We start from the raw sequence: 12,568 nt of genomic DNA, 5'->3' as shown, positions 1-12,568 counted from the left end.
AGTCAACTCAATACTAACAGCCCAAAGCTAGGGTACAGACTACTAGTAAATCAGTAATTAAATATTAAACTCAAAGTCAAACTCCACTCCTCCATTAATGTATGTTTTCATTAGTTCATTTGTTAAACATAGTTAGTCTGTTAACCTGACACAAAAAGGCGCACTGACAATAACGCAGGTATAGGCTATCACTCTACTTGCTGCCAAACCAGTTCTACAGTTAAAGATGCCAGAAGCTACACGCTACAGTACTATTATTCATACAATTATGGTGTGCACTTCCTAACACTATTAAGTTATATCCCTAATTAACGGATGGGTTGAAACACCTTAGCCCTACTACAGACGTTGAAAGGGAGTAAAAAAAAAGGAAAAAAAAGGGAAAGCTATAGTGCCCCCTATGGCGAAACGAGTGGGCACCCTCCTTCCTCCAGTTCTCAGATACTACAACGCAACACTCACACATCAACACTACATTGTTTCAATACTGACGTTCACAGCAGCGTTTGGACGTGATTCTAAACAAGTCCACGCTCCTCTAACCCCACGGAATCACAGGCAACGTCGGGGCAGGACCAGGGCGAGACGGCTGGAAGCGATGTAAGAACAATTTATATACCATTCAGACGCTGATCGTTCAACGTGTTTAACCTAATTACGTTTTTTGGAGACCGGTGTTACTACTACAGGAAGGCGCGTTGGGGGGCGAAACAGATCTTTAATAGACATATATGAGAGCGACATCATTGGGATGAGGGGGAAATAGGAAATGGGCATCAGGTTCTTCAGGGAAGAGACGTCTTATGACAGTAACGTTACAATGCAGTGGTTAAACACCTGCTCGCTTCGTTGTAGATCGCATAGAATGGGGTCCAGGACCGAACCCATGGCGAGGAGGCTGTTTCCTTCCCTGGATGTAAGGGCAGTGTAGTGGTAGTGGAGGTGGTGGTGGTGCCAGTACAAGCTACTCCTGTGTCTCCCTGGCCACGACACGCTTTACTTGCAGGTTTTATTATCCTTCATAGAAAGGGGGAAACCGCCAGCTTATAGCGACCGATTGTTTCTATAAAGTAAGTATACGCTGTCGTAGTTTATATTCAACATGGTTGGTTTTAGCCTGTCCATTATTTGAGTCGTGACGTAGTCCGGGTGCAGGGACAGGTCGGCAGGGTGGTTGTGTTTTCCTTTGGAGGGAAGTCAATCCGAGCAGCCGTCTCTTGCCGTGACAACTTGCTCATGCTTTTGTCGGATGTTTTTTGTTTTGTTTACCTATTTGTATCCGGAAGGCTTGAACATGGGGGCTCGCCGAGGTCGCTCCATAGGCTGACCGGGATGGTGCTGTGAAAGGGACGAAGGTGCTGTTTGCGAATTGTCTGGAGCAGCAAGAGCCGCCAACAACATGACCGTTTTCAGCCAGGAGAATGTCGAGGAACTGTATGAAATTGGAGATGAGCTTGGAAGGTAAGTTCCCTTTAACGACTTAAATGCCACAGTACTCAGTAAAAGCCATAATGAAACACATTGTGTGTGAAATACTGATCTGCCAACTCCTTCTTTAAAAGATTCAATAATGCGGATCAATAGTGGGGGACAAATGCAGCTTTCTCCTTGCCAGTTAGTAGCAGCAAGCAGTCTATTATCTAGTATTAAAAAGGCATTTACAAATGTGAAGGGAGTAGGTATTGAAACACATGCAATCGTCTTCACATACAATTCATGTATGCTCCCTGTTATTTTCAATTAAGCAACTATGCATATTCATACTCTTTGTTTGTGTGTGTTTAATTTCTGTTTACATCAAACCTGAGTATGACCCATTAGTGTGCATATGATGGTGCTGATTGCTGCAGCCCACAGGGGAGATGACACGTTTGATTAGGAGGTTTGTCTGAGCTTCTGTTCTGTATAGACACATATGGGGTGCGGCAGACAATACATTATCACAGTATTGAGTGTATTGGAAGACAACTTCGATATAAAAGTACTCTTTAATATGTATGGTGTATTGCATCATTAGCCCATTTATTTTTGTGTTTGTCAAATATACCAAGAGGGGATGTTTCTCTAAAGCATGGATTGGATACATACCCCTTTTGCAGTGGAATGTTTTGGAGCATTCATATGTTGCCAATAACTAGTGTCTAGAGTCAAAGCTTTGGTAAATAATGCCGGTTAAACCTCGAAAATCTGATTCCATTCAAGGATCTATTTTGAATGTTTTGAATTGGTGAGCCAGTAGTGGAATGCCAAATAGATAATACAGCATAATTTAAGATGAAACACAGATTCAGTGATTCATGTCTGTATTATTAATGCTGTGTGAGAAGCATTTGAGAGCGACAGGGCCATCAGAAACATGGGGAAACAAAATGGCATTCCTGTTGTCATCAAAAGAGACACACTATAAATCCATGTTGTTTGTAACCACCAATTATCTTCTATTCTCCAGAGGGTGTCATACATTTCCACTTCCATTTACTCTGGTGTGAAGTCCTCTGTGTTGTCGTGGAGAACCAGACTTGCCAGTGTCTTAATTCAGCTACTTGGTAAACAGAGACAACAGGGAGCTTTTGTATTAAATTACAGTCTAGAAGATGAGAAAAAAACTACACTAATATGATCATCGCTGTAATTGGATGATCATCCAAACTGGTTTTGTACAATGTCTAAAATCAAACAACACAATTTGATAACAATATTATTGATATTCAAACACGTGGACACATACACAATCTTGAGTTCTGTCATGAGGAAACTTGCGGCAGAGTTCAAAGTATATGTTCAAATAATATCAAATGCTCTTTCAGCTCATTCACAATCTAGGGAGAAGAATTGCTCTGTCATGGTGTGCGTTTGGTACCTGGCCATACAAATCAGCCAAGTGACATGGCATTGGATAACACTGGGCTTCTCTCTTCATTGGCTGTAATGAAGTGTGTGTTGGCTCTTTATCTGCCTGTATTGGCTGTCTCTCTGGTTAGGATATGTACAATTGGGAGATGGAACCATGCCCTATATGGTTTTGTCATTTGAGGCCTTGCCTGCGATGTGAGTGAAGCTTCTCGTTGACTGCCCTGTAGCTTTTAAGACAGAACGGCCCAACCTATCGAAGGACAATCCAAATGTAACGCATTTTAAACCACCAATATCCAGGTCATTTTATATTCTAATGCATTTTGATTGCATTACATTTTTTGTATTATGTAGAGTTCAAAACATTGCAATCAACTTTTGTTTCAAATAAATATCCTTTAAGTCCTTTCTGAAGGTTTCTTAAGACAAAGCAGCCAGATCTGGAATAATACAAGGCAATGCAGCGTGCCATTATGCAGCAGAACGACCCAGGCCTACAGTGGTTCTCTTGGGCCCTATTTGGCTCTTCTTCATTATAGTATCCGTTCAGATGTATTGAAGGACGCACAGTGTTCTCCGTGCCTCCGCTGTGTGTGTGATCTCTCCTCTTGCAAAAGGACCAATTTGCTCTTGCAGTCTGTTGTGTTTTTTTTTTCACCAAAAAAAAAAGAAAAACCTGGCTCTGCTGGTCTCTCCTTCAGATCTTCCCTGGTAATAAGCAGCTAGCCAAGCAATGACTGCGTCTGCGCTCAGTTGATCTCTGTAATTGCCTCGCAGATTGCCTGAGCGTTCCCACTTCATGCGTGCGGATCAGCGGGGAATTGCTGAGGGCCTTGTGGGCCTCGTCGCCCTCGTAGCCTAACACCACTGCTCTCCGTTAACGCGTCAAAGCGACGTGGAAATGCATGGATGCCATATTGACACATAGGCTAGGCTTGCATATAATGCAACCCAGGAGACGCCCTGGGACTCTGTGGTGACGTGCCGCTTGGGGGATGGGTGTCAGAGGGTGGAGGACGCCCCCCTCCCTGGTTCCCTGGGGTGGGGTGGGGTTCTCCCAGACGACCAGCTGCATTCTTACTGTCATGCGATCCAGCCTCATCCAGGTCTGCCTGGGCTTGTTTTGAGGGCCCGTGTGACATGTCCCGCCGCAGTGTTGTGTTCAGAGGTCTCTAGGATTACCCGCGGTTACCGCCGGGTTGTGTCAGCAGAGGTCTAAGTTTTCAAATCTTTGGCCCGTCAAACAGAGTAGCGTGTTGGCATGCGCTGAAAGGGCGGCCGGAAGAATGACACCCCGGTCTCGTCTGCGCTGCATCCTTTCTCTATCTGGTCCAAGGGACACCGTAGCACCAGGCTAGTGTTGCGTCTCTCTCTCTCCTTGTCATTAGACTGCATTAATCTGACCCTGGATGGCGGCGTGCCAACGGGTGTCCCCTTTGTGTCTGGGCTCGGTGTCTGGGCGTGTGTGTTCCATTACTAGCGTGGGGTGGGGGTGGCGGGTGGTGGGGGAGAAAAACGGGTTGTTGGAATGAAATGCTGCAGCGCAAACATTTATTACACTGAGATGCCAAAATGCAATGAAATAACTCAATGTTCCCGGTACAAAAACCAAACCAAACCCTAAAAACCTGCAGCATACAAGAAATACAATGGGGAGTGCTACATTTATAAGAGATATTACTTATAAATGGAGTGTAGATCAAATCACATGAGGCAGATGTCTGCAATTATGCTGCAGGGTAACTACACCGGTGGGTGTGGGCCAACGACTCCTTAGCTGCCTGGTGCGAGTGCACAGTGTACCGTCAGCTGAGCACATCATTCAGACCGTCTCCTCGCTGCTGACCTATTTCCCTGGCCCCCCGTCCTGGTTTGGAGTGGTGGGGGGTGACTGGCCCTCTGCCCCAGCCCCTCGGAGTATGTGCCGGTTTGAACCAAAGTGCCTTGGATTCAAAGTAACAATAATTCAGCAATATTCAAACAGTGTGATCCACGGTTGACTGTTTTCTTTGGTTCTTTCATTCCTGAGATCCCGGTTGTGTCCCCTGCTTTATTGTGTATGCCTGACTTAAGTCTTCTGATAGCCCGAGTCAGAATCCTCCAATTCCTGACGGTTTGCTAGTTAGATTTCAAATCTGACTCATTTGGGACATCCTCAACGAGCATAATGAGTTATTTTCAATTAATCTTTACTGTCAACGAGGGATAATTGGAAGCCTGTCGTGTGTGTGTGTGTGCGTGTGTGCGTGCGTGCGTGCGTGCGTGCGTGCGTGCGTGCGTGCGTGCGTGTTCGTCGGACCGTATCCAGACATCAACTCTATAGAGAGATAGGGAACTGAGTAGCCTACATCAAAGGACAAAATTATTGGGGCTATGAAAGTCATCTTTCTGAACGTCAGAATGATGAACTTATTCAGAGGGGAAAGAGGTGTCGAAGGCGCTTGACCCAGTAGCCCGATATTTGTATTGGATTTGAGAGAACATTAGTTACATTACCATTATATAGTACTTGTGGTGAGCAGCTTCAGGAAAGAATATGATGGTGTAAAAAAAAAACAAGAACCTACCTTTTACTGCTAAAACAAATGAATAGTTTCTAGTGTCTAACAACCTACCTAGCTATCACAGAGTCCCAAAATAAATTGAAAGGGAAATCTGAGATAACTCTACTTCCTGTTACTGTCTATAGACTTTATCATAGGTGTTAGTGCAATTTGTTGCTCGTTGCCATGAATACGATAGCCTTTCTTTCTTTTGAAAATGGTTAGTCGTGTGAACGGTACATTTGTTTAGATTATTTGGCTTCAAGTTAATCATTGAGCAGTGCTATTATGCCCCGTGTTGTATGTTTGACTACAGGTATTAAAACGTTTCAATGGCTTTTGTCGTTTCAGTTTGAGTAGTGTCAGTTAAGCTGTGCTTAGTCGAAAAAATGCATGGAGTAAAAGCTATGGAGAAGCTGCTCAAACAGAAAAAACCTTTAAAACGTGTCTGTGAGCCTTGAGTAGGCTGATCTGGAGGTCACGGCGTCTTTGTAAGAAGCTACAGAACCTGTCTGTGTCCCTCCTCTCTGGCTTCTGCTGCCTCATGACAGAGTGGAGTGCTCTCCAAACCGGCTGAATGTCAGTTTCGCTCGACATATAGGGGCGACGTTGTGAGGACAGCAGAAAATTACCCTGGGTGATGACAGACATCCCCCCTTCAACCCCCACCCTCCACCCCCAAGTGTACCACCAAATAGTGGTCTCTGATGAATAATCTCAGTCTGAATATTGTGGATTAGCCCTGCTGTTGTCCTCAATTATCCTCAAGAAAACCTGCATCCTCTTTGAAAATCGATAGCTTTTTGAATGTGTTCTATTTGTTATTCTTAAAGTACATGCATTAATACTATCATCGGGTATTGATATATTTACTACTTAATAATGCCCCTGCTTTGAGAGGTATTTTGGTATAGCACAGGCTATCTTTAAGAATTGACTTTAGTATTAATGCATAGGTATGCTGCTGCTTTTAAATGGCTATACTGGGCCCAGCTGATCATTTCAAAATAAGACTTGTTTAAATTCTCAATATAAAAAAAGTCCTTCTTCAAAGATACTAGTGGGGATAATATACATTGTCCCTCCTCTACCTCAGTCCCCCCCTTCCCCCCCCCCTCCTTTCCAAACACATTTTTTTCTTTCCCATGTTTACACAGGCCTTAAATGACATGTCATACCTTTTACATCTTTACAAGGTGGCCAATGGTTGACTTTGGACCTTTAATCTATTTAAGTGTGTGTGTTTGTGTTTGTGTGTGTGTGTGTGTGTGTGTGTGTGTGTGTGTGTGTGTGTGTGTGTGTGTGTGTGTGTGTGTGTGTGTGTGTGTGTGTGTGTGTGAGACATTCCACTGATATCTTCCCTAGTCTCACTCCTTTCCACTTTCATTTTAATCAATAATTTCCATATTTTGGGTTTTCTCAGCTTCAAAACCATATTCAATGAGGGTTGACATTTACATTTAGGGCATTCAGCAGACGCTTTTATCCAAAGCGACTTACGAAAAGTACATTTGTCCTAAGGGATCAGTTCAGTTCACATGAAAATTGTCATAGAAGTGTGAAATGCACTGTCCATTTTTGCTTGCATAAACCCTTGTGCAATTGATGTGTTGAACACATCCTGTTGTTTCAAAACACTTAGCTACAGTGTTGATTGAAAAATATTGTTTGTGTTGAGAATACTGACATCAGCCCCCAGTGAATTTCCATGCACATCATGCTGTAATGGCTGAACAGATTTTTAATGATTCAATTAATTTTGACGCGTGAACATGCACTTCTACTGGTGTGATGATGACCCTTGCATATGCAAAAGACCTGTCTCCTATAATGCGCTGGCCGTGCCGTTTCGGTTTCTAACCAAGGAACCACATTTTGCTTGTGAGGATTTCGCCTGGTTTCTGTGGCATACTTGTTTGGTTCAGTCTTTTGAAAGGCTCTCCTCCTTTCACCTCTCCAAAGAGCAACTGTGTCTTTGGTGACAACACTTTTTACTGTCGATTGTGCAAATAATTTAAAGGTCAAATTAAATTGACGTGTGTACAAGGGCTGAATATCTCCACAGATGCAGGCACAACCTAGCCGTGGTAATTGCTTGGGGCTGTGTAAAGAAAAGCAAGGCTGTACATGGAATAACCAGGGTATATGCTAATATTGAACCCAGTAAATTTAAGCATCAGCTCAACACAGATATAAAAGGATACTCTGGGTATTGGTGCAATAAACTGTTGAAAGTCTGTCGGGGCCATGACATGAAAAGATGAAATATGAAGGATAAACACAAACAAAACATGCATCTTCTCCACAACACACACACACACACAGAAACACACACACCCTTCCAGACAGACACCCAATATCATCAACAACACTCCTCCTTCCTCTCCAAGCCGCCGTCTATCTCCGCCGAAGCTCTGATGCCGTGTTGCCTTGGTTACCCATCCTGTGGTACACAATAGCACGGCGGTTGCGTAATCATCATTTTTTTTTTCTTCCCTTCATGCATTTTGTAGTCCACACACTAGTGGTGAGTAGGAGGGGAGCTCTCCCAACAAGCCGTCCTCCCACTCCCACTGCCTCCATGGCAATGAATAGCTCGCTGGCGGCCGCCAGGGAATGTTTCCCTCTGAATCGGTACGCCTCCCCGTCAGGATATCAAGTGTCTTCGCGCTGGCATGAAGGCCCTCCGCTGAATAGGCGGGTCTCTCTCGTGACATCCGCCCCCCCGTCGGACGAGCGGCAAGGACTCACTTTGTGGGGCTGCCCACGTACGGCAGCCAATGGGAAACTGGCGTGGCTTCAGGTGCATCCGGTGGCCTCGCTCTCTGTTATTGGCCAAGAGTGACCCGGGTTTTGTTTTCACAGAGAACCCACCCGGGATGTCTTGTTCCTTTCCTAGGTTTTTGTTGGACACAGACTTGATTTGAAAGTCATGCCGTGGTGCCTGGATTGAAAATTGTGTTTTTCCTTTTTGTATTTTTTATTGTGTGGCTAACACTGTGCAACTTCCCATTCTCACACGCAGTAAACTGGCAGTTAAATAAACAATGTCAGTTCCTGAAAGAACTGGCGTTGCCCGGAAAAATTGTTCACAACACAGCACTTACAATCCAGAGACAACTGAAGCACAGCCACCAACAACACGGCCAACCATGGTGCTGTACTGCTCCTATGGAAGCGTGCCCTTGCACCACTGCTTTTGATACACATTTACCCATGGTACATTAGCCAAGCCAACAGAAAAGTGACATGATTGGTGCTGTAGGTTTCAACTCTGCCTTTTTCTTTGGCTGTCTCTTAAGTTCTTGTGTCTGCCGTTTGGCTCCTTTGCCTACCTTCGTTCCGTTACCGTCATCAGTAGAGGCCCGGCCTTGCATCAGCCACTATGACTGTGGAGAAAGGGTACAGCTGTATGGCTCCTCTGCCTACCGTTGCACCCTTACCGTCGTCAGTAGAGGCCTGCCTCGCATCAGCCACTATGACTGTGGAGAAACGTATGAAAGAAGACATGAACCTTGAAGCTGAATCAAAGTCATTTGGCCGTGAGTTAAACTGTGGGAGAGGCACGAGCAGACGGCTTGGCATCAGCTACTAAGCAACGGGGACACGCTGCAGGACCTGCGCCTCCTTACATGCTGTCACTGCCCTTGTTGTTGTGACGTAACAGTTGTTTGGTTTTGCCCAATGTTTCCATTGCCGTGTCAGATTTACCCTTATTCACCACGATTATTTTGCACATGTAAGGTACCAGGCGTGTGCATCACCTTCAAAATGGAAGAAGGGGACGGACGATGAAGAAGTTGATGACGAAGCACACTGATGAATGTATGTTGTTCATCAAGCGACCAAGAGCATGCTGTCCATGCGCCTACTACATAGTTAGGTTCAGGGTTTGGGCTGAATTGAAACGTCTCCGTTTCATACGTGAAAGGTGGAGAGACTGAGGTTCAGCCCGTACACCTCAATGGAGTATAATTCCATGAAGCACAATTGTCCCATTAGCGTTCAACTCGATAACAGCCAATACCAGCGCCTGCGTCCGTAAACCTGCAATTACTCTTTTTAAAAGAGAAGCACAATGAGACAGTCTAGTGTAAACAGTGGGGACCCTGAACAAAGCTGGGTCTACCCTCATCTCCTGGTCCGCGAGCCTCCGCATGGCATCCAAACATCACAATACCGGTTGTAAATTGGTGGGTGTCATAATTATTTGATATGTTGATTTGTAAGTAGCACAGAAGTTGAACCCTCGGTTATAGGTAAATGAAAAAAACAAAGGAGGTTTGCCATTTTAAGATGAAAATAATCAACCCATGGATGATGATGTGACGTAGTCGTTCAGCTCAGACGTGCTGATCCTAGATCAGGGAGGTCATTTCACTTTTCGCTTTCCCATTGCCGTCATCCCTTGTGTCAGCTGGAGCCTGAGTTGAGGTCCCCTCTTCAGGAGTGAGAGCAGCAGGTTTTTCAGGCAGGGTGTGTGTGTGTGTGTGTGTGTGTGTGTGTGTGTGTGTGTGTCTGTGTGTTTGTGTGTGCGTGCACGCTCATTATCACCTTGTTATCATGCCGTGATTTATTCCCCAAAGAATCTATTCTTAATCTTCACACAGAATTTTCTCAGGAATCATGTGAATAATAAGAATGTGTCACATTTGTCAATGCATTGTGTTAAAGCATACATATGGTGCGTAAGCACGTGTTTCGTCAAGACCTGCCGTCTGACACCGGTTAGATATAAAGGGATAGCTAACATGCCTAATAATAAACTGGGTGAACCTGCCCATGTGCAACGGCTATCATGTTTCTCCGGTGCTTTCAAGGGAAACCATAACAATGAGACTGAGCGCTGGGAGGAAAGGAAGCTGCTCCGACACAGATTGATCTAAAGCGCAGCGCAGAGTGCTCGCTTCTCTCTCTGCATTGTGACTGATGCGGCCTGTCAGTCATCTCTCCAGCATGGTGTGTTTACCAGGACCTTCCCTGAACCATTTCTCACGTCCACTGTTCTGCTCCATTGGAGTCCATTTTCTTGCCTTTTTTAGAGAGGGGGTAAAACCACTAGACTCCCTCTCCCTCCCCTTCTGCCAAGAGCTGCAACAAGTACCTTCTCTTCTGCAGGCCACTGCTGAGGAATCCTGGCTGGGTAGGGTGGGTTTGACGGACCCCCACAGCGCTGGTGTGTGTAAGTTGAATGGAGGCGAGAAGTGGTGTGTGCAAACTGTTTTGCACACACTCCCGAGCTTCGGTTGGTCATTTAAGGCTTAGCATGAAGGTAGTTTTTCATTTTTGAACCTGAATCAAACTCGCTGTCTACATCCCGTGTACATGTGGGTAATCTGCATTTGGCTCTGTCTACCTGGGGACCTTCTGAAAACTGGAATACCTCCTTCCTGTTTAGGAAACCGTCATAATGAAAGTGGAATACCCTTACACTCTCTGAACATACTGATAAAGGCTCTCTGTCTTTTTGAAATGCGAGTCCAATGGTGTGTGTGTGTGTGTGTGTGTGTGTGTGTGTGTGTGTGTGTGTGTGTGTGTTGTGTGTCCACAGGGAAAATCCTTGAAGTGAGCGGTATTTTGTAATGCAGAGCCTTGTTTACCAACTCAGTTCACACCTTAGGATTCCCACCAGCACCACAAGGGCTCAAGCTCCTCCTCTTCCCCCCAGAAACTCCTCCCACTGAGGCAGTGAAAGTAGAGATATGGAGAAATACACAGACACACTGTGCATGGATGTATACATAGGGAAATACAGGTAGAGATGGAATGGATAGACCCACTGAAAAATGTTGGGGATGTAGCAGGTACATAGAGATCTGAATTGAGTAATGTTTACCAGAGAAACACACAGAGCAATACAAAGAGAAACGTATAGAGAAATAATGGACATTGTGACCATGCAATACCATGATAATGCATGAAGCACCATAGTCCGTGTGCACTCCACAGTCCAGACCATATTAAAAACGTATTTAACCATGGTGGGTCATGGAAATATGTAGTATTCATGGTATACTATGGTAATTGGGCAGGTTGCTGTAAAAGCAGTAAAAAAAATAGTTATGTTGAATTTATTTTTGAATTATTGAACCCTTGGCACAAGGTTATGGTCAAGGGAGTGCTGTCTGCTAAAGTGCTTTCACAGAATATCATGCATTGCATGCAAAAGAACACAAAAGTGTCCAGCTGTAGCTCCTGTTCATCTGTTTTTCCTGTCCTCTTATCTCATCCTTCCCCATGCCTATCTCCCCCCCTCCCACCCACACAGAAACCCTGGTCTTCTATGGAAACAAGTAGGCCAAACGTTGGAAGTCTCCTTTCCTTATAGCTCAACAAAGGGGAACCAGAAACTCGATCTTGCGGACTTTGTGGATTCGTTCACCTCACGTGGCTGGGGGAGGGAAGGGAGGGTTGGGGGACAGAGTGTGTGTGTGTGTGTGGGGGGGGGGGGGGGGGGGGGTGGAGTCAAGAATCCTGTGAGAAACAGCCTTCCTTCCCTCCGGTTTGTCAGATTTACAGGCTGTGGGGCTTTTTGCACTCGCTCATTAACCGCGGCCCATCTTGTGCTTATTCAGCAGCATTTGATCACGTCAGTGGTTCTCCCTCTCGGGGTCCCTGGAGCATTGTGGGGGGGAGGAGGAACGGATAACCTTCTGTTATTACCAATGTAAACACCTCTAGCACCGCTGCTCCGGTGGGATCACAATCTGCTATTGTTTTAGTTTTCTTTCAACCGGATCTCTTCCGCTACGTTGCGGAATCGTTGGTTTGGTATTTATAAAGCCGCCATGGTTTAATACACGCGCTACTACCGCACAAGGCGATGGTGGCAATTTGAACCACTTTTAGCACCACCACCACCTCTCCTTGTTTTGCACGATGCTCTGCAGCCGCTGGGGAGGTTGGCTGGGTTCCCCTCTCCCACAAAGTGTAGATAATGGGGAAGCGCTGCGTAATAATAGCCAGGCCAGGCTGCGGCTTTCTCCTCCCAAGGCCTTGCTATTAACCTGCTGCGCGAAAGGTTACCGTTAAAGATAAATCCTGCAGGCTGTCATCCCCATGCGTTCGTCGGGTCCGTGCACTTAGGGTTCGTAAAGGCCTCATCGCAATTAGGGACGGGGAGACGAACATCGCATAACTCATGACATCGCACAATCTCAGATAAAGGCCTC

The 12,568-nt window shown here is 45.4% G+C and overlaps 1 protein-coding gene across 2 annotated transcripts in view; it reads left to right on the top strand.

Moving 5' to 3' along the window:
- Positions 1 to 459: 459 nt before the first annotated feature.
- The window catches only part of dapk1 (death-associated protein kinase 1), a 50,350-nt gene continuing 38,241 nt past the window's right edge, over positions 460 to 12,568 (top strand). The window contains exons 1-2 of one of the 2 annotated variants that reach the window (XM_079737662.1): positions 460 to 600; positions 1,287 to 1,461. In XM_079737662.1, the coding sequence (XP_079593788.1) occupies positions 1,400 to 1,461 (62 nt within the window). In that variant the 5' untranslated portion in view covers positions 460 to 600; positions 1,287 to 1,399. Of the gene's footprint in view, positions 601 to 944; positions 1,071 to 1,286; positions 1,462 to 12,568 lie in introns of those variants that run through there. The other variant, XM_079737663.1, reaches the window with a different exon arrangement.

The sequence above is a fragment of the Pollachius pollachius genome, assembly GCF_949987615.1.
Source record: "Pollachius pollachius genome assembly, chromosome: 1".
In the NCBI taxonomy this organism is placed as follows: Eukaryota; Metazoa; Chordata; class Actinopteri; order Gadiformes; family Gadidae; genus Pollachius; species Pollachius pollachius.
Note: the sequence above shows the minus strand (reverse complement) of the source record. Positions and strands in the feature narration are given on the sequence as shown.